Source organism: Ailuropoda melanoleuca, chromosome 7 (assembly GCF_002007445.2).
Source record: "Ailuropoda melanoleuca isolate Jingjing chromosome 7, ASM200744v2, whole genome shotgun sequence".
NCBI classification, from domain to species: domain Eukaryota; kingdom Metazoa; phylum Chordata; class Mammalia; order Carnivora; family Ursidae; genus Ailuropoda; species Ailuropoda melanoleuca.
Window position 1 is genome coordinate 30223051 of NC_048224.1, and position 25589 is coordinate 30248639.

The 25589-nt window shown below is 41.9% G+C and overlaps 3 protein-coding genes across 8 annotated transcripts in view; 2 read left to right on the forward strand and 1 right to left on the reverse strand.

The window, feature by feature from the left end:
- Positions 1-16599, forward strand: part of INVS (inversin) — a 157482-nt gene extending 140883 nt beyond the window's left edge. For 3 of the 6 annotated variants that reach the window (XM_034664198.1, XM_034664202.1, XM_034664203.1), the window contains 3 exons: positions 12557-12786; positions 13557-13631; positions 16410-16599. In XM_034664198.1, coding sequence (XP_034520089.1) covers positions 12557-12786; positions 13557-13631; positions 16410-16561 — 457 coding nt within the window. In that variant the 3' untranslated portion in view covers positions 16562-16599. Of the gene's footprint in view, positions 1-3490; positions 3558-12556; positions 12787-13556; positions 13632-16409 lie in introns of those variants that run through there. The other 3 variants (XM_034664199.1, XM_034664200.1, XM_034664201.1) reach the window with 2 other exon arrangements.
- Positions 50-1340, forward strand: LOC117802994 (inversin-like). The gene is made up of 2 exons (XM_034664206.1): positions 50-868; positions 964-1340. Exons 1-2 carry the CDS (start codon positions 99-101, stop codon positions 1001-1003), a joined length of 810 nt encoding a protein of 269 aa, XP_034520097.1. The 5' UTR covers positions 50-98; the 3' UTR covers positions 1004-1340.
- A 2112-nt stretch (positions 16600-18711) lies between the features above and the next one.
- The window catches only part of TEX10 (testis expressed 10), a 56784-nt gene continuing 49906 nt past the window's right edge, over positions 18712-25589 (reverse strand). The window contains exons 13-14 of the mRNA XM_002928092.4: positions 20190-20400; positions 18712-18933 (exon numbers count right to left, since the gene is read on the reverse strand). Coding sequence (XP_002928138.1) covers positions 18820-18933; positions 20190-20400 — 325 coding nt within the window. The 3' untranslated portion in view covers positions 18712-18819. The remainder of the gene's footprint in view (positions 18934-20189; positions 20401-25589) is intronic.

Below are 25589 nucleotides of genomic sequence, written 5' to 3' on the forward strand. Positions count from 1 at the left end.
TTTTTTTTTTTTTCCTAATTAGAATCACTACTATCATGGTGATACTATAGGACAAGTCTGAATATTTTATGTGAACAAATGAGCAGAACTGCCCTACTATGCAAGTTTGGGACAGTAAACATTCTTTCCCTTTTTCCCTGTCTCCCCAAGAGTCATCCAGAGAACAGTCTAAAGGCCGATCTGCCTGTGTCCACTTCAGCCCCAGTGAAGGCAATGGTGGAAACAGATATCCAGGAGTCTCCTCTGTTGAGAAGTCCCGAGGTGAGACAGTTGGTGAGCCGCGGTGTGACAAGGGGAAAGGCTTCTGGAAGCAGCCTTCCTGTGTCAGGGTGGCTGGGCCTGATGAGGAAGGAGAGGACCCCAGCTGGGCAGCTGCAAGCCTTCCACAGCAGGATGGCCACCGGAAACCCAGCAGGCGGCAGGACACAGCACCCAAGGCCAAATGTGCCTCCCAGAAAAGACGTGTTCAAGAGCTCCGAGGAGGAAGGCACTCCCCAGCTGGTTCCAGCCGGCCTGGCAGTGCCAAGGGGGAGGTGGTCCATGCTGGGCAGAATCCTCTCCACCATCGAACACCAAGAAACAAAATGACACAGGACAAGCTCACAGGAGGGATCGACTCAGACTTGCCACAGAACACAGAGGTGTTGAGGTCAGGAGTCAGGAAGTTGGGAACATCTGCCCTGTCTGAGGACACTCAGATATCCAAGGAAACTGATCCAGCACCTGGTCCCCTCTCTGGACAGAGTGTGAATATTGACCTTCTCCCCGTAGAGCTGCGGCTGCAGATAATCCATAAAGAAAGAAGTAGGAAAGAGCTGTTTCGCAAAAAGAACAAGGCAGCAGCGGTCATCCAGCGGGCCTGGAGAAGGTAGGAAGAGGGAGGTGCCACGGCTCCTCTGGTCTGTGGTTGTCCTGATACTCCTAATGTCCTAACGGGACATGCCCTGTGCTCTCTCCTTCTAGTGAATTCCATGTGCTGGCACGACAAGTCCAATTTTACTGAGCATGCCCAAAAAATTCACTCATGTGTAGGTCTCTGTAATTTACATTGGATAAGCTATTTGGAAGATGGTTTTGCCAAGAAAGTTAGGAAGCACCCAGGACAGCCTGATGTAAAGGAAAAGAGCCTCAGTTTGTAACCAGGAAGCCTGAGTTTCAGGTGTCTGACAAGTTAACTGACCTTTGCAGATCACGTGGCCTCCCTGACCTTCAGTTTTCTCATCTGTAAAACAGGCTTTAGTAATTGCTGTCCTGTCCTGTTTAGAGGGCAGGATGCTAGAATGAAATCATGTGTACTTTGTAAATTCTTAAAGCACCACACATGTAAGATATTTTATTTTTCTTTCTANAGTAATTGCTGTCCTGTCCTGTTTAGAGGGCAGGATGCTAGAATGAAATCATGTGTACTTTGTAAATTCTTACAGCACCACACATGTAAGATATTTTATTTTTCTTTCTATGTCTTTACTACCCAGGAATTAGTCATAGCCCGAGTACCTAAACCAGGGCCTGGTCATAGTGGATTAAGTGGCTGACATAGATTACAAAACCCTGCAAAAGCACCTGCCAAGCTGGGAATGCGGGGTAGGTGCTAGGAGTAGTGGTGGAGGCGTCCTGACATACGGAGACAAATTCCTCCAGGGAGTCATCATGGGAGGACTGGAGGAGTCCTTTGCTGCAAGTTTTTCACATATTTCATAATCTCCTTCATCTGCAGGCCCCACTAGGGCCTAAATCTAGATGAGGCCTTAGTCATGACCAGTGTCTGCGGGAGGGCTGGAGCCACTGCCCACAGGTGGGGCTCAGGTGGCCTCCATCTCCAGAGAGAGGAAGGTCAATGGGGGAACAAAGCAAGCAAATCACTGCGAGCACAGGTGTGCCACATGTCAACACCCCTGTCAGGAGATAAAAGGGCCAGAGAGACCCTACTGTTGGCAGAGAGAGGAGAGAGTGGGAGAGGTTCTCGAGAGATCCAGGGAGAGGCCTCGGGGACTGTGGTGCCAAGGACTGCCTGGCTGGGAGCCAGGCGATCTGCTCCACGCGGCCACGGCCTCTGCTACAGTCCGTCCTCGTGTCTGTTCAAGCCGCGGCTTTATAAAATCATTTCCCCGCTGACCGCCCTTGCTCTCCCAGCCACCCTGGGAATCTGTCATCATAGGGATCAGCGTCCCCGTTCTTCAGGCGAGCAGATTGTCTCAAGAAAAACGACTTGTCTGAGTGGTACAGATGGGGCACTTGAAGCTCCGACTCAAGGGTCCTTCCCATACGTGCTCAGTCAGGGTAGCGTGTGCTGTGCTCAGTCATGGTGGCGGAGGCAGGCCTCCTGCCCGTCACCTCAGAACGGGCCGGAGCAGAAGAGCTGCACGGATGGCGCTCACACGGGTCAAGGTACTGTGACGGGGAATGTTACTGTCGCTAATACTAGTCGTCAGCGTTGATGAGGAGCTTGTGCCAGGTGCTGTTCTAAGTAGTCTTACCTGTGCTGATTTAATCCTCCCAGTGACCCTATGAGGTAGATACTGTTCTTGTCCCCATTTCACAGAGGAGGAAGCTGAAGCACAGAGAGGTCAATAAACCCACCAAGGTTACAGAGCTACGAGGTGCCAGTGCTGGCTTGGAGCAGAGATAGTCTGCCTCTGAAGCCGCAGGTGGGAGCGGTCCTTGCTCCCCCTCCGTGGGGAGTTCTGCCAGACGCGCACTGGCTACCATCCCAGAGGAACTTTTTAAGTATTTCGGCTGAAAGCTGGGATCTCAACAAGCCAGCAAGATTTACCACATCAGGCCCCACAGCTGCTCCCTAGCTGAAATGCCTTCCCATCAAACTATTCTTTGCCTCCTTTGAAGAGTCAGAAGCTGACAGGTCCTGTCCGTAAGTGTCCAGAGCAGCAAATGAGCCTTCAGTCATCCCCTGAGAACACTGGGCGCACAGTCTGTGTGCCCAGCTGGGGAGGCAATTACACAGTCCTCTGGCTGCACCACTGTGCCGTTCCGAGACCTGGGACATTGACTCCCAGAGGGACTGTGGGATACTGCACGCTGTGGGAAGTTGCATGTCTGGTGACACTAAAAACACTCTTACTGATTCTGTTATATAGCCTCATGCATCTTCCACTTTAAGGCCAGGAGCCCAAGGCGGTGTGTGGTGTCTGACACCAAAGCTAGGGAGCAGCGAGGGGGGGTAGGGAACAGGTTTGGCACATAATTGCTCCACAGAGGCAGCCTGTCGTTAGGAGACGTGCTGAGGACAGAGGCAGGCCGACTGGGAAATGCGCAAGGGTAGGGTGAGCAGAGGGAACCGTGGGCCCTGAGGACAGTCAGTGAGGCTGAGGCTTACAGTGTGAGTCTTATTACCAATCAAGACTTTATTTTCAAGATTGAAATGAGATACTGGATGATTTAAGTGAGGCTGGGAAGTTGCTGTGGCTCAGAGTAGTTGTTGTATTAAACACTTTGCTTTTACATGAATGTCTGTAAGCTGCCTTCCTGTCAGCTCTTCTCCAGCATACTGGAAGGTGAATTAGCAAGGATGGGCTGGACCGTAAGAAGAGCTGTGAGCCCTGGCCTGAACGGGATGACTGGGCAACTTAGGGCTCCCAGCAAACCAGGAGTGCTGTTTTCCTTGAGGATGGCAGAACGGAGGCTATTACCCTGAGCCCTGGGACCAACCTGTCATCTGGACACAGAAGTCTGCATACCAGCACTGATTAGGTGGAAGCTGTACCCACTGAAAGCCAACACCTGGGCTTCCCAGTGAGTTTTCTGCCCGCAGCGAGAAGGGTGTGGAAGATGCTTGGCATCACAAACCAAAGCAGCTGCCCCGTATCTCCAGCTTTTCTTCAGAGTTGGCTTCTTGGAAATGTGATATATATTCTAGTAGAGAGACGCCATGGTTTGGCATGCTACAGGAAAAAGAAGAATTATGCAGTTTGAGTGAAATCAGCCTTGAGGGCAAGAGAGAAGGGCTGCACCTAGCATCACAAGGAGATTTTTTAGCGGACTTTAGGAAGACATCATTTCTCATTTGGTGTATTGCAAAATCAGGCATAGGGCCTGTCTCTTCAGCGCCTTTAGGCTCACTAGTAATTAATCAGCTACTAATCAGATAAAGAGCACTGATGCAGCTTTCCTAGGAAGGCTCCAGAACATCTGTGTTCAATAAGAAGTTTAGGAGAGCATGAGGGATCGACACCATCAAATAAACGCTAGATGTAAACAAACTGAGGGCCTCAGAGGGGAGGGGGGTGGGGGAATGGGATAGACCAGAGATGGGTAGTAAGGAGGGCACGTATTGCATGGTGCACTGGGTGTTATATGCAAGTAATGAATCATGGAACTTTACATCAAAAACTAGGGATGTACTGTATGGTGACTAACATAATAAAAAAACATTAAAATAAAAAAATAGTGCAATTTGAAAAAAAAAATAAACGCTAGATGTAAAGATAGCAGTCATCCCCATGCCCCTCCCCTCTCTCCCAATCCAGGCCCCACCCTCCAACAGAATGAACATGATAAAATACAGCTCTTACTTTTGCCACCCCCCCTTTTTTAAAAGACATTTATTTATTTTAGAGAGAGTGCCCGTGCACGGGGGAGAGAGGCAGAGGGAGAGAGAGTCCTAAGCAGACTCCACACTGAGCACAGAGCCCAACATGGGGCTCAGTCTCACAACCCTAAGATCATGACCTGAGCCTGAATCAAGAGCTGGACACAACCAACTGAGCCACCCATGTGCCCCACTTTTGCCACCCTTTTTAAAAAATCTCTGCAGATCACCAAGTACACAGTACAGATCAAAGTCCTTAGCAGGATTTGGCTGTTGGGCGAGACAGCACCGAGTCTGAATGTTGGCCTCTCCTGGCTCTAGCTGTGAGACCTTCTGCAAGTTACTCAGCCTTTCTCCCCACCAGTTTCACTGAGATATAATTAACATATAGCCTTGTATAAGTTTAAGGGCACAGCATAATGACTTGACTTGCATACATGATTCATATGAAATGATTACAATAAGTTTAGTTAGGATCCCTCATCTCATGTAGATATTAAAAAGAAGCAGGGGAAAAAATTGTTTTTTTTTCCTTGTGATGAGAACACTTAGGATGCTCTCAACTGTTAGATATACTATAAAGCAATGTTAACTAGAGCCATCATGTTGTGCATTATATCCCCAGTACTTATTTATCTCGTAACTGGACGTTTGTATGTTTTGATCACCATCACCCAATTCCTCCTCCCCTCACCCCCCACCTCTGATAACCACAAATCTGATCTTTTTTTTAAGATTCCACATGTAAGTGAAATCTCATAGTATTTATCTTTCTCTGGCTTTTTTCACTTAGCATACTGCCCTCAAGATCCATCCATGTTGTCACAAATGGCAGGATTTCTTTCTTCTTTATGGCTATTGTATATATACATTTACTTTCTCATTCATCCAAAATGGACACTTAGGATTTTCCATGTCTTGGCTATTGCAAATAGTGCTACAGTGAACATGGGGATGCAGATATCTCAACGTAATTTTTCATTTTCTTCAATATATAACCCCAGAAGTGGAATTAATGGGTCATATGTAGTTCTATTTTTAATTTTTTGAGAAAAATTCACAGTTTCCATAGTGGCCAAACCAATTTACTACTCCACTAACAGAGCACAAGGGTTCTGGGTTCCGTTTTCTGCACATCTTGCCAACATTCGTTACCTCTTGTCTTCTGATAATAGCCATCCTACCAGGCAGGATGTGATCTCTCATTGTGGTTTTGATTTGAATTTCAACTAGGATTAATGATGTTGAGCACTTTCTCATGTACCTGTTAGCTATTCATGTCTCTTCTTTGGAAAAATGTCTATTCAGGTCCTTTGCCCATTTTTTCAATGGGTTAGTTGGGATTTTTTTTGCTATTTAAGTTGTAGAAGTTATTATTTTAGATAATAACCTCTTATTGGATATATGATTTGTAAGTATTTTTTCCCAGTCCACAGATTATTTTCATTTTGTTGATCATTTATTTCTCTGTGCTTAAGCTTTTTACTTTGTAGTTCTGCTTATTTTGTTGTTTGTGCTTTTAGTGTCAAATCCAAAATATCATTGCAAGATATGTTAAGGAGCTTTTTTCCTGAGTTTTCTTTTAGGAATTTCTGGTCTCACATTTAGGTCTTTTTAAGCCATTTCTAGTTAATTTTTGTCAGTAGTCTAAGATAAGGGCCTAGGTTCACTCTTTTGCATGTGAATATCCAATTCTTCCAGCACCATCTATTAAACAATTGTCTTTTCTCCATTGAGTATGCTTGGCTCCCTTGTCAAATATAGTTGACCTTATATGCATGGGTTTATTTCTGGGCTCTTAATTCTCTTTCCTTAGTCCAGGCATCTGTTTTTATGTGGGTGCCATACTGTTTTGATTACTGTAACCTTATAAAATAGCTTGAAATCAGGAAGTATGATGCTTCTCCCTTTGTTCTTCTTTCTCAGGATTGCTTTGGCTACTTGGGGTCTTTTATAGTTCCATATAAATTTTATTTTTTTTTAATTTTTTTTTAAAGATTTTATTTATTTATTCGACAGACATAGAGACAGCCAGCGAGAGAGGGAACACAAGCAGGGGGAGTGGGAGAGGAAGAAGCAGGCTCATAGCAGAGGAGCCTGATGTGGGACTCGATCCCATAACGCCAGGATCACGCCCTGAGCTGAAGGCAGATGCTTAACCGCTGTGCCACCCAGGCGCCCCCCATATAAATTTTAGAATTGTTTTTTTCTACTTCTGTAAAAAAAAAAAAAAATGCCATGGAATCTTGATAGGGATTGCACTGAATTTATAGATGGCTTTGGTTTCTGTGGATGTTTTAATAATATTCTTCCAATCCAAGAACACACAGTAACTTTCCACTTATTTTTGTCTTCAGTTTATTTCATCAGTGTTTTGGAGTTTTCAGTGTAGAGATCTTTCATCTCTTTAGTTGTATTTATTCCTATTTTATTGTTTTTGATGCTGTTAATAAATGGGATCATTTTATTACTTTTTCAGATAATTTGTTGTTAGTGTATAGAAATACCACTTATTTTTGTATGTTAATTTTGTACCCTCAACTTCACTGAATTTGTTGATTAGATCTAACAGTTTCTGGTGGAGTCCCTAAGTTTTTATATATATATAAAATCATCTGTAAATAGAGATAGATTAACTTCCTTTCCTTATGTGATGTCTTTTATTTCTTTCTCTTGCCTATTGCTCTAGCTAGGATTTCCAGTACTGTGTTGAATAGGAGTTGAGTGGACACCCCTATCTCCTTCCTAATCTCAGAGGAAAAGTTTCCAACTTTTCACCATTGAGTTTGATGTTAACTGTGCACTTGTCATGTGACCTTTATTATGTTGAGGTATATCACTTCTGTACCTAATTTCTTAAGTCTTTATCATTAACCAGATGTTAAATTTTGTAAAATGCTTTTTCTGCTTCTATTGAGATAATCATGTTTTTCTTTCATGCAACTAATGTGATGTAGCACTTTGACTGATTTTATATATGTTAAACTATCTTTTCATTTCAGGGGTAGATCCCACTTGATCATGGTGAATGATTCTTTTAACGTGCCGGTGAACTCAGTTCCTGATATTTTATTGAGAATTTTTTGCATCTATATTCATTAAGAGTATTGCCTTGTAGTGTCCTTTTGTCTTTGGTATCAGGGTAATGCTGGCCTCATAAAATCAATTTGGGAGTGCTCCCTACTCTTTTTCTTTGGGAAGGGTTTTAAGTGGATTGGCATTAATTTTTTTTTTTTTAAGATTTTATTTTTAAGCAATCTTTACACCCAACATGGAGCTTAAACCTACAACGCCAAGATCAAGAATAACATGCTCTACTGACTAGGCCAGCAGGTGCCCCAGCATTAATTCTTCGTTAAATGTTTGGTAAAATTCACCAGCCATCTGGTCCTGGGCTTTTCTTCATTAGGAGGTTTTTGATTACTGATTCAATCTCCTTACTAGTAATTGGTCTATTCACATTTTCTATTTCTTCTTGACTCAGTGTTGGTAGGTTGTATGTTTCTAGTAACTTCCATTTCTTCTAGGTTGTCCAGTTTGTTGTATAGTTGTTCATAGTAGTCTTATGGTCCATTGCCTTTCTATGGTATCAGTTGTAATTAATGTCTCCTTTTTCATCATAATTTTGTTGATTTGCATCATCTCTTCTTTCCTTGGTTAGTCTAGCTGAAGGTTTGTCAACTTTTTTTTTTCAAAAAATCAACTCTCGGGGCGCCTGGGTGGCACAGCGGTTAAGCGTCTGCCTTCGGCTCAGGGCGTGATCCCGGCGTTATGGGATCGAGCCCCACATCAGGCTCCTCCGCTGTGAGCCTGCTTCTTCCTCTCCCACTCCCCCTGCTTGTGTTCCCTCTCTCGCATCTGTCTCTCTCTCTGTCAAATAAATAAATAAAATCTTTAAAAAAAAAAATCAACTCTCAGTTTTGATAATCTTCTCTACTGTTTTCCTGCTATTTCATTTATTTCTGCTCCAATCTTTATTTCCTTCTTTCTGTCACTTTGGGCTTAGTTTGTTCTTTTCCTACTTTCTTAAAGTATAGGAGTAGGTTATCTATTTGAGATCTTTCTTGCTTCCTAACATAGGCATTTATTGCTATGAAGTTCCCTCTTAAAAATTGTTGCTGCATTCCATAAGTTTTGGTGTGTTGCATTTCCATTTTTTGTTTGCCTCAAGATACTTTGTTTTCCCTTTGATTTCTTCTTTGGTCCATTGGTTGCTCTGAAAAATGTTAATTTCCATGTATTTATGAATTTTCTAGTTTTCCTCCTACTGATTTCTAGTTTCATACACCTGTAGTCAAGATACTTGGTATGGTTAGAGTCTTCTTGAATTTGCCAACACTTGTTTTGAGACCTAAGATATGGTCTCTCCTAGAAAATGCCCTATGTGTACTTGAGAAGAATGTCTATTCTACTGTTGTTGGATGTAATGTTCTATACATCTGTCAGGTCAAATTGATCTATAGTGTTACTCAAATACTTTTTCTTTATTGATACTCTATCTGGAATGATCTATCCATTTTTGAGTATGGGGTATTAAAGTTCTCAGCTATCATTGTTGTTTATTTCTGCTGTTAGCTGTCAGTTTTGCTTTTATATATTTAGGTGCTCCAACACGGGGCACACAAGTATTTAAAAATATATCTTCTTGATGGATTTATTATCATTATATAATGGCCTTCTTTGTCTCTTTTTACTATTTTCAAAGTCCGTTCTGATAGAGCTACCTGTGCTTTTTTGTTACCATTTGCTTGAAATAGCTTTTTCCATCCCTTCACTCTGTCTGTGCATGTCTCTAAGGCTAAACTGAGTCTCTTATAGGCAGCATATCATTGGACCTTTTTTTTTTTAATCCATTCACCCATTCTGTGTCTTTTGGAGGATTTAATTCATTTACATTTAAAGTAATTATTGATAAGGACTTAACTATTGCAATTTTGTTCATTGTTTTCTGGCTATTTTATAGAACTGTTTTACCTTGTTTCTTATCCTGTCGTGTGTGTTCTGATGTCTTTTGGAATCTGTATGCTTTGACTTTATTCTTTGTTCTTCTGTATAATTAGCAGAGGTTTTTCCCTTGTTACAAAATATCTTCTAGTTATAACACCCTAAACTGATAACAACTTAACTTCAGTAGCACTCCTAAACACCTCAGCTTACTGATGTTGAAGTTTACATATTTTTTATATTGTATATCCAATAACAGACTACTGTAGTTGTATTTTTACTAAGTTTTTAAACTTCTCAAAAAATTTTATTTATTTTAGACAGTGCGGGATGGGGGCGGCAGAGGGAGAGGGAGATAGTCTTAAGCAGACTCTGCACTGAGCACAGAGCCCGAGGCAGGGTTCAATCTCATGACCCTGAGGTTGTGACCTGAGTCAAAACCAAGAGTTGGACACTTAACCAACTGTGCGACCCAAGCGCCCCTAAGTTTTTAAACGTTTACATTAGAGTTGAAGTACATTATGCACAACCATTATATTACAGATTCTAATTTTGACTATATGTTTACCATTACCAGTGAGTTTCATGCTACCTTATTTATGATACTAACTAGCATCCTTTTACTTCCACTCAATTCCCTTTAGCATTTCTTAAAAGGAAGGTCTAGTGATCGTGGATTCTTTAAGCTTGTTCTCTCTCCTTATTTCTGAAGGACAGCTATAGAATTCTTGAGTTTTTTCCTTTCATATTTTGAATATATCATCCTATTCTTTCCAGGCCTGAAAAGTTTTTATTGAGAAATGCATTTATAGTCTTATGGAAGTTGCCAATTTCATTTGGTTGTGTCTTCTTGTAGTTCGCTGAACTTCTTTAAGGGGGTTCTGAATTTTTTGCGTAATAATTCATAGATCTTTATTTAGGGTTATCAGAGCTTTATTAGTTTCCTTTGGCAGTGTCACGTTTACCTGATATTTTGTGATTGATTCCAGATGTTGCTAAGTGGTCTTCTCTTCCAGACTTTACAGGTTTGCTTTAGCCAAGACAGTTCTTCCCAGGCAGCTCAGTTTGGGTTTCTGGACATGTCTACTAGTAACATCCTTAGGCAGGTGGAACTTGCTATTAGAGCAGTCTATTTTGGGGCAAGGGAACCTCTTGAGTGTGTACTACTGCTTAAGAGCAGTTAGATAGGACTGCTGGGTTGGTTCTCTGCCCAAGTGAGGCTTTAGGGTGGGCTGTGCAGTTGCCTGGGGTTTCTGGTCAGGCTTACTAGATGGTTGGCTGTCTGGGGCACTTAACAGGAGGGGCTATGAATTCACTTCCCTGAACTGGCAGGGCAGCAGGACAGGCCCCAAGGCCTGCACAGCTTGTTTGGGGACTCAATCAGACAAGATTGTATATTGAATTCCCTGGCCGGATGGGGCCAACAGTTTTCCTCTGCAGACAGGGATAGAGCCAGGCCGTGCTTTCTACTTAAGTGCCACTGTAAGAAGGGCTGTTAGATGGGCCACATAGCTTCCTGTGTGCTTTGGCTAGGCTTCCTGGTCAGATGGGCTGAAGGGTGTATTCAGCAATGGCTAGGGCTACGAATTGCCTTCCCTGCCCATGCAGAGCTGGAGAACTGGCTCAAAGGCCGAAAAAGCTCTATGTGGTTGACTCAAGCTGACCTGTATCCCAAACTCCCTGGCTATACAGGGCCATTACCTTTGCTCTGCAAATAATCAGCTCTGCCCGCTGCACCTCCCTGCTTGAGTGTTGCAGGGCTATGCAGCTTCCAGATGTTCTGGCCAGGCTTTGATCAGGCAGGGCCAGAAGCTACACTCATGTGTGGGCCAGGCTATGCCTCAGCTCCCCTGCCTGAGCTGAAGCAGGCCAGACTGCAAGGGTGACAGGGCTCCTTTGAGGGCCACAATCAGGCACCCTGCTGTGTTCCCTGGTCAGACTACACCTGTTTTGGCTCTGCAGATAAACAAAATTAAAGGTTGGGACTACTACTTGGGCACTGCAGGTAGGAATTTGGTCTGCCAAGATCCACGTGCTGGTTGCTTTAAGCCCTTCCCTTTTCCATCAGTCAGATCCCCAGTGGTCAAGCCCTACAGATTCCCTGGCAATCCCCATGGGTGAGACCAGCATGGGGGAGCTAGATTCCACTCTGGGTTCTTTTCCTGTTTGAGGAACCGTACAAAGGCTCAGGGCAGACATTTTGGTGTGGTGCTACACCAGTCTGGTGGAGGGCTAGTGCAGTCAGCATGTAGCTTTTCCTCATGTCCTGATGCAGTGTGTCTGGTCTCTTGTGGTGCAACGGGCTGCAGCCTCACTCCCATGTTCTAGAACTTTCTCAGGAGTGTCTTATCTCTGAAGAGTTGTTAATTTTCTTGTAGGGGGAAGCAAAGTCAGGAACAACCTATGTTCCCACCTTGGTAACATCCCATCTACTCAGCCTTTATCAGACACCTCATGTCTGCCTCATGGACTTATTTTCAGCTTAATCATAAGGAAAATGCCTGATATGTAACAGGCTCTGAACAAATGTTGGCTCCTTCCACAGTGTAGCATAGCCTTCCATTCTTCCTTCACCAAATACACAGTGCTTTATACACATCTCATTACTGATTTTCCTGGCACATATGCCCACACCTCTGCTTATGCCAGTTCTGCTGCCTAGAGTACCCTTCTCTGCCTGGTTATGCTCCTATGCATCCTTTAAAACCCAGCAAAAACACCAGTCTTGTAAAGCCTTACCAGACCACCACCAATTTTCAGTCCCACATTGTCCCATGCCATCTAGCTCCTCATTCTTGCATAGTACTTCTCATACTGCACTTATTTGTTTACACATTGGCCTGACTGACCCTGAAGGCAGACAACTGATTCCTAGTTCAGGAAGCGTTTGATGATTTAAAAAAGAATTCAACATTAAACATACTGCCACTACAAAGTAGGAATGGGAGCTTAAATGAATCTCCCAGTTCAGCAAGTATTATTCCTATAGCTTCCAGGAACCTTAAGGAAACTTAAGATTCACAGTGTTGTGATCTTAAAGCCTCTCCCCTCTTTTGACCCCACCAGCTACCAGCTTAGGAAGAACCTGTCCCACCTTCTGCATATGAAGGAGCTTGGAGCCAGAGATGTGGACAGATGGAACCGAGAGTGCCTGGCACTGCTGCTCCAAATTTGGAGGAAGGAACTGGAACTAACCCCCCCAAAGACCACTGCAGTAACCAGGACCACCAAGAGCCCATCTAAGGGCAGCTCAGGCACAAAGTCCACCAGGCACTTGGTACTCAAGCAAATCTATGGTAATTGTCCTTTGGGCACTCTGTAGTTAACACCCCCAGAGTGTTCCAACAGTATTGAAATGGGATTTAACTACAATGGGCAAACCTCCATTCAGGTGGGAACTTTCTTATTCTATTCCCAGGCACCAAGAGAATTCTCAGCACCCCCATTTAATGCCTCCCCTCCAGCAATTCTGGGTCGGAATTGGTTTCATGATGCATTCTGGCATCTCAACCCAGAGAGACTTCCAGCCAAGAGGTCTTCTGCTGGTCTTCATTACTGAAAGCCTCACCCTTTAAACCCCTCCAGACCACTGCTTGGGTCCTTCCCCTTACATTACCCATTTGGAGGGCTCTGGGAGCAGGAAGACCCTGTCTGCCTCACTTTGACCTTTTCTTATGTTAAGACAGTACAGAGTTGCCCTTCTGTGGGAATGCCCCAGACCCATGCACTACAGTAAATACTTGTTCAGCAGATGAGCTGCTTTAGATGGAAACATTCTGAGCTCTGGAAAAAGTCCATCCAAATAAACTCAGCAGAGAACAAGCCTGGCTAGCTCCCCAAAAGGAAAATGTTGAGCCAAGGCTCCTTTAGAAACAGACCTGCAGCCCAGGCAGCAAAATTTTAGGACTTTACCCTTGGCCTACATGGTATTTCCACACCATACATACCCAATTTATCTTGGCAGATACCAACAAACTCAAGCCTTTACCTCAATAAGGAATTTAGAACTTGGTTAGGCTATAGCTGTCATGGTCAGAGAGAAATGGTCACTGTTGGCTGATTTCAGGTTGTTCTCAAGAAGGGAAAGTACCTCATCCCACAAGATCTTCCAGAGCTCATTCTGTGCTGCGTCTCAATTCAGGTAAGGTAGCCAGTGCACTGGCAAAACAGATTGGGAAGATGATGTGGGGAAGCATTTGCCTTGTTTCATCCCCAAAGGTGTTAGATATTAGAACAGAGATTGCCAGGGGTTTCCAGTGGTCATCTGATTTGAGATGTGCACATTTTTCGTTCCCCTTTCATGGAATCATTACTGCAGTCAACATGTCTCCATAACAGGCAAGTTATTTTCACAACCACAAGTTATTGTTAACTCTCTATCTCCAGTAGAGACAATAAATGGTACCTATTATTGATCACTTTTACATATTTGTTCACATAAAGAGAGAAATGAAAATACCGTCATTCTTCAAAGTAATACCTTGGGGAATTCTTACTCCATATTGGTTTCACATTAAGGTTCTTCATCTCCTTCTCAAAGTTAAGAAGTTCCTTAATCACAAATTCTGGCTTTTGTGGCCCTGTGAGGAGGACATTTAATATTTAATAACATGTCCTGCTCAGGCTTCACTGTGCACGATTTCACCCATACAGAAGCTCAGGGAACTTTCTTTTCAGCCATAAGACAAGAGTGTTTTACTCAGGGCCCCCTTCATTCACACCAGCATTAAATTTGGGTGATAAGTTCAGTGCTGTCAGCAGTTAATGTCAGATCCAGTGTTGCTCATGGTGGCTATGGCAACACAGTCCCCCCACCCTGACCGATCCAGTCATCTGCAGGAACAGAGTGCAGCTGGGAAGGTGAACAATGACTGTCAGCATGAACTTTAACATTCATTTAGTTTTTGATGTGGAGAAAACCTGGAGGTGGGGGACAGAGTAATTACTGCCCAATCTTTAATAAGAGTTGGGCAACTCATGTAATATAGGCAGGCTGATCAGGGAGTAGTGGGTAGGGTAGTTACAACTGTAGACCTTGATTCCTTTCAAAGTTTCCATGTAAAAAAGAAAACTTTTGTTCTACTTGAGTGAACTGAAAATTAGTTTCAAAAACAGTGGTCAAATAGAACTACCAGAGAAGTAGCATTTAGATAATCAGACCATTTTGTACTCTGTCTCAAGAGAAAAATCCAGGACTATCAGAAATCTTAAAAATGAAGGGCTTTAGAAGCATAAAAGGTTAATTAAAGGGCAAAATAAACAAATTCAAATACTTAGTGGTTTCTTGGGATTTCATATAAATAGCTTGTTTGTCCTACACATAGAATTCTTACTGGCCTGAAAACAGACAAGGACTGAAGAAAATCTTTTCCTAACCCTAAACTTGGAACACAAGGTTTTGTTAGGTCCGCCTATCCGCATTAAGCATTAACTAGCGAATCAGGCTGATTGTCAAGGCTGCTAACTAGTTTGCTGGAGCCAGTATGTGTTTTTATACAGAAAACACGTCTATAAATAATTTCCATGGAAATGGGCACACACAGATTTCTGCAGTATAGTTATCACAGATGCCAAACTGAACCAAGAAGAGAACATTAATTTTGGTCCTCTCCATGAATAAAAATTTTTTTGCTTTGAGAATTTTTTGCTTTGAGAATTTTTTTGCTTTGAGAATTCCCGAGGGTTAAGGATCTTCTGATTTCTTCACTGTCCTGTTCAGTTTTAGAAAATTATTTGGCACATAGTACATGTTAAAATATTTGAGTGAAGATTGTTGCTCCCAACCTCCGATATAGGGAGAGGCTTTAGAAGTGCCTTTACCTCTCTAAAGAGGAAGCAGAAAGTCAGCTGGATATCGCAAAGTGTATATATAGCCTCCTTGGACTGTTTCTCCACATACACTTGGGAGACTCCACAATCCCTGTTCTCTCCAGTCCTTCAACAGCGACCCCTGCATACTACCCACAACATAGCAGAATACTGATCAGAGCACTTATATATATGTATATAAAAATACATATGATCTTCTAAATTTGGGGGCCCATCTTTTTAAATATAAAAGAACTACCTTTAAAAAAATCCATTCCAATGAATGGAATAACTACTGCTCAAGTGATTACTGGTAATAACCCCGTGTGAATACAGAATTCCTGCCCACCTACAGAAGGGTATGCAAGTAACTCAAGACTTGATACAGTAAAGGCAGCCAAAAACAGTTCCAGATCAGTGGTTCACCGTAAAAGAACTTTAACAGTAATAAAACCAGGAGAGAAATAGTAAGACATGTTTGTAACTTTTTAAACTACTCCCCTTTCATGTTTGTTTCTTTGCTCCACAGAAAGTTAGGAGCAATAGATAGCAGTATGGCCTCAACAAGTTCTCCTAACCATTTGGGGCTTCAGCATCCCCATTTGTCAAATGAGAGGTTTGACTACATGACTGTTTTCCAACTGTGGCATCTTAAAAAGGCCTAAAAAAATCCATTTCAAGACTGATATGCCTATCAGACTATCATCCTTAAAGTTTTCAAATGAACCTATTTTCTACAATGAACTATATAGCCAACTGTGTGGCCTATGGAAAGTTAAGCTATGGATATGTATATGTAAGTTTGTGCTGTTTTATGTTAAAAGCACAGAGAAAGCTATACCAGTTATTCCAGACAGACAGAAGACCTAGGTCCCAGTCACAGCTCAAGCACCTGTCCCCTTCCAGTCAAGGTTCTTCCTTTAAGAGATGTCATGTATCTGGGAGGATGATGGAAAATGCAAGGCTAATAAGTCATCCTGTCTCTACACCAACTGGCCATCACCTTACTAGCCCCATTGGTACAATCCATACCTAAATCTACTTCTTCCTCACCAGCAATGAGTATTAAAATTAATAACCTGATTCTCTCTCTGATATTTGCTTTTAACAGTGAGCAACTTGCAGTATATTCACCTCCTTGAGAACAGTGGAAGATCAAAGAATTTTTCTTATAACCTGCAATCAGCTACTCAATCAAAAACCAAAACTAAGCTTCGACCACTTCTGGAGGAAGACTGTGTCCGGGGTAGCTGGAATAGCTAGTGCAGAGTTCTAAGCCTCTGCTATCTTTTACATCTGAGACAACTTTAATCCTCATGCCTTAGTGGCCTGAACACATAACAACTGAATGACCATGTCCAGATGTTCTCTCTCTCTCCTTCTACAGCACTGTTTTGTAAACTGTCTTAGCCTGTGCTACAAGGACCACAGCACACTGTGCCTGTGCAAAGCTTCCTGGCTGTCCACCTTCAATTCAGTCGGTATGGCTAGAAAGTAGAACTTATAATTAACAGTAAAGTCTAAGTAAAACTCAGAACATGAGCACTAACATGAGATTTCTGCCAGCCAGCTGGTACAGGCCTGGGTTTTTGGCCCTGGTAAAGAACCTAGATGAGATGGGTGGGGAGGAGCCTGTCCCATAGCAGCCATCTTCTTCATTTCACTACTTTTCTCCAGTCTAATCTTATTCCAACATTATCAGTTTTAAATTTTAGACCAGAATCATGACCCAGCATTTGCATTTAAGATTAAGACAAGGAGCACCTGGGTGGCTCAGGTCATGATCCCCTGGAGCCACATCGGGCTCCGCACTCAGTGGGGAGGTCTGCTGGAGAGTCTCTCCCTTTCCCTCTGCCCCTCCACCCCACACACTCCCTCTGTCTCTAAAATAAATAAATCTTGGGGCTCAGTCAGTTAAGCATCTGTCTGCCTTTTGCTCGAGTCATGATCTCCAGGTCCTGGGACTGAGCTCCTAGTCAGGCTCCCTGCTCAGCGGGGAGTCTGATTGTCCCTCTCCTACTCCCCTGCTTGTCCTCTGTCAAAATCTTAAAAAAAAAAAAAAAAATTATAAGACATTAATAGGTACTCTGTTAATTCCTTACATTTTACAGTTCCCGTGTTAGCCTCTAAAGGCTGTGGGTTGCTGCCGTGTTCTGTGAACAGCAGTTTCACTTGCTGAGCACCAGCAACCATATCACAACACCGAGGAATCAACTGGGGAGGTTTACAGACCAGACCATTCATGCATAAGGTACCAATTCAGGCCTTACCATTTCACTTACACTTTCTGCCTAACCTGTACAGGTGAGCAATCTTGCCAAAATGCCATTCTTACTGGCAGGGAAAACTGTCCTAAAACTACACACATTCCAACTCTAAGAACACCTGGCATAAATACAATCCAGTGATTGCAGGCTTTTTCACATTTTTAAGAGCAAGGTTACTATAGGAATGTAGACAGAGGCCTAAACAGGGACATATTAGGCTCAAATATTTCTAGGATCACTTCCACTTACTGCCACCCTGTCCTAACAGTGAGATAAGAAGCAATAAAATGTTCACAATTAGCAAACTGTAAAAAAAAATTAAGGTAATTATTTCAAAATTATGAAAATAATGTATACAGCTGACCCTTGCTTGAACAACCAGGTTTGTGTGGATCCACTTAACATGTTTTTTTTCCCCCAATAAATACATATGGTATCGATAAATACAGCCATAGTACTGCAAATGTGTTCTTTTCTCTAGCTTGCTTTATTTTAAGAATTAGATATCTAATACATATAACAAAATATGTGTAAACTGATTATCAGTAAGGCTTCTGGTCAACAGTATGCTATTAGTAGTAAAGGTTGGGGGGAATCAAATGTTATACGTGGATTTTTTGACTGGGGGGTGTGTCAGCACCCCCTAACCTTCCCCCAACATTGTACAAGGGTTAATATAAATTGCTATATATAGCTTGTAATTTTAAAAGAACTATAATGGATTAGTAGAAAGTACTTTTGAAAGAATGAACTAGATCAAACCAAGTACCATTTAGGTATAGGAAAACTCCGAACAACTGTAGCACCATCTTGAAATCTCGCTCCCGCACAGAGGGACAGAAAACTGCTGTATATAATAGGACTCCAGAGTGAGAAGCTGAATGTCATAATGGATAAGGGCAACTGTTTCCAAATAAAAAACTGGTTTCTCTTGCTGTCTTAATGAACGGGAGCTCAGACCACACAAAGATTCTGCTACTTTCTTGGTAAATAATAGAAGGTACTATATTATTACTCTGTATTTTGTAAATATTTAGTTCCTATGAAATGCAAAATACACTAACCACCTGTAACCAAGTATCATGTACTAGTCCAAGAAGCCAGCCTGTGTTTTCCTACCTTAGTGCAAAGGAAGGTTCATACAACTTCTTTAAAAGTTCAGCTTTAATGACAAACATTACATCAGTCTCTCTTCAAAATTAGATGTGAATAAACAATTTCAAACAGGAGGTACCACGATGCCTCTTACTGTAGTCAATACACTGTACTCAGTGCACTGGGCCCCTGGGGATGCCCAGTGATGTACACATTGAAGCAATAATGTAAGTCTGTGAGCCACTGTTCCTGAATACCTCCACTTTTCAATGTCTGCAGAGAAAAACAAGAGTAATTTGAGAATTTTATCAAAATTGTTATGCTACCTGACTGTATTTTTCAAACCCAAACGAGATCTCAGAACCACTGCAACCTCATCTTCTATCTATCAATCACCATTGGAAATCTTATTGGAAATGGAGATTTCTTAATTGGGCATTACCACTGGCAGTGAAAACTCCTAGTTATACCCTCAAGTACAAGTAGTACACCAGTTTCTGGTTTCATCTGTTCCCTCTCAAATACTGCTAGGAACAAATGAAACTTCACCATCAACCATCCCTACACTCTGGACTTCCTCCCGCTGGCATAGCAGTCTCTCAAAATCTTTGCACTAACATCAACTGAGAATAACTCTACAAGGCCGACTGACAATTTGTCATTCTCGTCCTTACAGAGGTGGGCTAGATTATCCAACCTCAGAATAATCCAAATTCTTGACTTTTCTTCCCATTTCTGAATTATTGTTTCTTCTTCCATTACTTCTAGAAGGCTACTGAGAAAATTCAGAACAAGAACCTGTTATATATATCTTCTTAAGTTCCATTACTCTGAAGTATTACTATATATATCAACTAATAAAACCCCAAATACCTACATAAAAAACCCCCATCTCTTCCAAACCAAAACCACTAAAGGAATCCTAGACAGAGATGCCCCTGAAAACACAGAAACACAACACTGAAGCATGCAACATCTTAACTTCCTCTTATTCTCCAATGAACTAAGTGACTAGAAATTGGTTGTAGTTTATTCCTGCTAAATAATTTTTTTAATGACAGCCAACATTTGTTGAGAACTTAATGTCAGTTACACTAAAAACTTTACTTGAATTATCTCATTTTATGGTTATCAAAACTCAATGAAGTTGCCATTCTTACAGCTAGGTAAAACAACTGACAGGTTTAAAAACCATGCCAAACTATCACAGTTAATCAATAGAGTCTGTATCAGAATCCTGGTAGGAATGACTCTGATGCCTGTATACCTCTTCTAACTAAGCTGCCGGCCACCTTAATTCAATTTGAATATTTTATGGCTTTTATTACTGACTCTGGATCAAAGACCTCCCCCTGGTTAAGTGGCAGGTGCTAGTCATCAGGGGAAACTCTGGGAAATCGCATTGGCTTCATTCCAGGAGTCAGTCAATGCACAGGGGACCTAGCCTCCCAAGAGCAACACCCCCATGCCCTGACCAGGAATCTTTTTTCTAGTACTAATAGTACAAAGCCCTGATCCACACTTCTTACCGTGATATTCTTGATGATCTGCTGCACCAAGATGGCATTGGTCAACATATGGGTCCTGAGGGGTGCATGCTGAAGCAGCAGGCGAAGCAGCTGGCCCACAACAGGCAGCTCCTCAGGCCCAGCTCTGTTCACCCGCAGGCTCTGTAGCATCAACCTAAGGACTCGAGGCAGGAGAGCCAAGATGGAGACACAGACCCCCCACAGCTTGTCCCTACAACAACAGACAAAAATGAGTCAGCCAACACACGGAGAAAAAGTACCCTTTCCATATTTCCTAAAACTGAAAAATGTCTTTTTAAGAAACATGGTATTTTCTGATAAAACTCCACAAATCAAAGCTAATAACTGGGTTTCATCAGAGCTGATTTTAAGCAAATCCACTGAAGAACCAGGTGCTCTCCCCAATTTAATGAGTTCTAGGAAGCCTGGCAATCAGCACTTTCCTGGGCTTAACAGGACATTCTTGAAGTCCTGGTGATCATATATAATACAGAATTAACCAAAGAACAGAATAATCTATATATGCACACTGTTCTCTACCACAGAACATTCAACTATTATACAACATCAAAAATCAAGAGTAAGAATATCCCACTGATAAAAAGAAAAAAAATGGGGTGCCTGGCTCAGTCAGTAGAGCATGCGACTCGATCTCAGGGTCTTGAGTTCAAGCCCCATGTTGGGGGTAGCGTTTACTTTAAAAAACAACAACAGGGGCACCTAGGTGGCGCAGCTGGTTAAGTGTTCAACTCTTGGTTTCGGCTCAGGCCATGATCTCGGGGTTGTGTGATGGAGCCCCACATTGGGCTCCATGCTCAGCTTATGGTGTCTGAGATTCTTTCCCCCTACCCCTCCCACTGCTCTAGAGTGCGTAAGCTCTTTCTCTCTCAAATAGATAAATAAAAGCCTAAAAAAACAAAACTTCACAAAACTTTAAGCCTGTGACCTGAATTCTGAGCCTCTTCAATGTTTTAAAGAGGAGAGATTTGTGGAGAAAGGTGTACTCAGAAGGAACCAAAATGGATTTCAGAAAGTAGGCAGTTAGGGGACTGTTACTGCATTACTAGGTCATGAAAGGCCAGAAATAATAAATCCAAATTTGAGTAAGCATCATTCTCTTGGTATTGTTGTAGAGCAGGAACAAAAATGTTTTATAATAAAGGTAAGTGGACTTGCAACAGCATAACCACATTCTAGAAGAGTAATGGAGTAATAGAGTCCACTGACTGCTAAAGACCCTGACCTTAGTCTGTTACCGATTCTTTATCAGGAGTGCATACTCCTCCTAGTCTCCAAACCCTTCAGAGAACCTGACTACCTCCGGACGTAGAAGCAGCAGTCCTTTTACCATTTGTTCAACCTCCCCAACTTCATATACAGCAACTGCAACAAAGGTAGATACTGAATCCATTCTAAGCCAACCAGATCCTCTTATTTGAAGACTTTATTCAGCCTGTTGACTCATGAACAGCCAAGTTAGGAGAGCCACATGCAAGGAGAAAAAAGACAGACTGCAGATAAGGCTAATAAGGAGGCAAAAAGGCACAGAGATAAAGACTACACAATCTAGAAGAAAATGTAGAGATAACTACTTTAGTTCCTAACAAGTTTCAATTCTTGCTTCCACAATTCCAAGCCCTTGGGTTTTTTAAGTTACCCCTGTAATGATCCAATATTCATTTTCTATTTTAACTTGAGTGGATTTCAAAAATTGTTGATCCAAAACCGTGCTAAAAGTGCTCATGGATTCTACACAATACTAAATTTAAGTATAGTGAATGGATCAATAAAGTTTAGAACTCCACCTTGAAACACACAATTAAAACTGTCAAGCCAAAAAGAAATACAAGAGACCTGGATACCACAGGCAATATAAGAAATATCATATGAACAGCCATTCCTAGGGTTTTCTGAGAGTTGTCATGTACACAAATAAGTGTACTCATTCTACAAGTGTTTAAAGGACAGAACTGGGGGTCGCCTGGGTGGCTTAGTCAGTTAGGTGGCTGCCTTCGGCTCAGGTCATGATCTCAGGGTACCAGGATGGAGCCCTGCAGCCAGCTTCCTGCTCAAGGAGGAGTCTACTTCTCCTTCTCTCTCTACTCCCCCCCCCACTCCTGATCTCTCGCTCACGCACACACGCTCTCTCAAATAAATCTTAAACAAAAAAAAAAAAAAAAAAATAGAACTGGGATCAATGAAATTGAGGTTTCAGAACTCAAAGCTGTACTTCTAAAAACCACTCTAAAGAAAGTGATGAAAGTTCAGTATTTTGCATACAATTTTCAGTTCAGATTACTCCACAAACTTCTGACATATTCCAATCAGATAACAGCAACCTACCCTTCTCCTACAACCACAGAGAAATACAGATAAAATACTTAAAAAAAAAAAAAAAAAAGATACATAGCCAAGCTCAAAAGCCAGAAATCTCTAGGTGCCAGAAACCATTACAGAAGTCATATAAAGATACCCCAACAGAGGTACAGAACTGGATGTGGGATATTAAGGCTGGGTTTTCAACAGCTAAGTGTTGGAAGCTGAGACTTCAGGCCCTAGGCATGGGAGGTAGGGAGCTAGAACTGGGCTCCCTCTGTATAGTCGGAAGGTAGGGCAATGCACATGTAAAACCGACCCATAGGGACATCTCCATAATCTGTAAAGAACTCTCATAAAAGATGCACTCAGAGAAAAGGTATACAATCCAAACCATGAGTTGGTTCAACACCATGAAAAACCATCTCCAGAGCCTCACCTGCTCCCCTAAAGGAGAATTCCCACACCAGAGAATTAAAGAAAAAACAGAACAAGCTGACAGGAACTTTACATACCAATAAATCGAAACAAAAACAATAAACAAAAACAAAAATGACAAAAAGCCAAGTAAAAACCCACAAGAGAGAGAAGAAAAGAGCTGATGAAATTAAAACTCAATAGAGTTAAATAAAACATACAGCAAAGTAGAAGATGGCCAGAGGCAGAGGACAGACTGAGAAGCTTCCTTCGTTTAAAGGAGGCTGTCGGAGAGAAGAGAAACAATAGGGGAGGAAACAGAAATAGTAACAGCACTTCCCAGACCTGAAGGAAAAACACCCAGTCTTTAGATCAAAGAGTACACTAAGTCTCAAGAAACAGGTAGTAACAGGGGCGCCTGGGTGGCACAGTCGTTAAGCATCTGCCTTCAGCTCAGGGCGTGATCTCGGCGTTCTGGGATCGAGCCCCACATCAGGCTCCTCCACTAGGAGCCTGCTTCTTCCTCTCCCACTCCCCCTGCTTGTGTTCCCTCTCTCGCTGGCTGTCTCTCTCTGTCAAATAAATAAATAAAATCTTTAAAAAAAAAAAAAAAAAGAAAAGAAACAGGTAGTAACAAACCTACATTAGGACACACCTTGATCTGCAATACCACAAAGGTTAAGGAGAAAATAGTAAAACCACAAAGAAGAGATTACTACCTATAACCAAGAGGGCTCAGTGACAGCAGATTTTTCATTACTGAGTCCAGAAGAGACAGAATAGTTTCTTCAAAGTCCAGTGGCCAAGGTTTTTAACAACTCTGACTGGTGAAGCCTGATGTTTTGGACAGCTCTTGTGAAATCAAAGCCTCCTAGTAACTTGACTGGCAGGCTCATTATTTATAACCTTACAAACACATCGCAGGGAAGGTAGGAGTAGCCCAAAAGGGAATTTAAGCACCTAAGACTCTGGCTGGCAACACATTCTTGTGACTAAGTAATGTCACCCCAAGAGATACACAGAGTCCTGGAAATACCAAACGTTTCAATATCTAGCATAAAACATTTAAAACCAGGCATTTTAACCAGGTAAAGAATATTTCATACACTGAATTTTGTTCCATCCAGCCACAGAAAGTCAAAAGTAGGATGTTTCTCCATAAGAAATTTAAAAAGATCTTTAAAACTTCTCATCACACTATTCAATAAAGGGGCTGTATTTCAATGACAGGAAATAACAAATAGCAACATACACATTTCATAATGGAGACCCTTATATAAAATTTTTTGAACCCGAAGATGTTCTTCGGGTTTTATAAAGCCTTTTCTTGACCTATCAGACCTAAAGGCTGATAATATGTAAGAAAATCATCACCAAATCTATATATGTGTAAATTTTAGAGTCTAATTACAGTAAAATCCATTTTAAACATACACAGTAAGCAAAAAAAGAAAAATCTAAATGTCTGTTGACAGTAAAATGGGTTATTGTACATTCATATAACAAAATACTGTAGAGCAAGTGTACTGAATGGATCACAGCCAATCATACTGACAGCCCATATTTATATTTATAAACAATGTTACTGAAACACAGCCACACCCATTTATTTACATGTTCTCTGTTACTGCTTTCCTATTGCCAGGGCAGTGTTGAATAGTTCTGACAAGAGATTTTATGGCATGAAAAACCTAAAATATTTACTATCTGACTCTTTAGAGAAAGAAGTTTGCTTAAGCCCTGATATAGAGAAACAAAAAGGAAATAAATTGCTGAATCAACATGAATGACTCAAACGATGACAATCAAATCACAAAAATTACATATAATACAATCCCTTTTATATAAAATTCTTAAAATATGCAAAACAAAACTTAATTGTTTACAAATGCACATAAAAATTTTAATAAAAAGGCAAGGAAAAGAGGGGCGCCTGGGTGGCACAGAGGTTAAGCGTCTGCCTTCGGCTCAGGACATGATCCCGGCGTTATGGGATCGAGCCCCACATCAGGCTCCTCCACTATGAGCCTGCTTCTTCCTCTCCTGCTCCCCCTGCTTGTGTTCCCTCTCTCGCTGGCTGTCTCTATCTCTGTCAAATAAATAAATAAAATCTTTAAAAAAAAAAAAAAAAGGCAAGGAAATGATTAACACGTTAAAAACAAAGCCACAGGCTCAAAATGGCGTCACTTAGGTGAAGGCCCCAAGTCAGCAAACCAAGACTTAATACCTAACCTAACGGCCGTTTCAACTCCCCAGAAATGTAACCTTTAACCTGTCACCATGGGAACTTTCTGGTCAGCACGAGGAAAAATTTACTGATCGACCCCTTCCATTCCCCTTGGGAGGGCCACCCTGCCTAAACGATGGATTCTTTGCTAATAATTTCCTTTCTTCCACTCCCTTCTACCTTTAAAAACCTTTCCTTTTCTATAGCCCTTGAGACCTCCCCTCTATTTGCCAGATGGAATGCTGCCCAATTAATGAATCAATTAATAAAGCCAATTAGATCTTCAAAATTTACTAGGTCGAATTTTTGTTATTTAACACACAAAAGTGATCTCTCAGGGGTGTAGGAGAGAAAGGTAACTGGAGAGGGTACACAAAGTACATATTGATGACATTCTATTTCTGAACCTGGAGACTGGTTAAACAGATGTTCAGTTTATA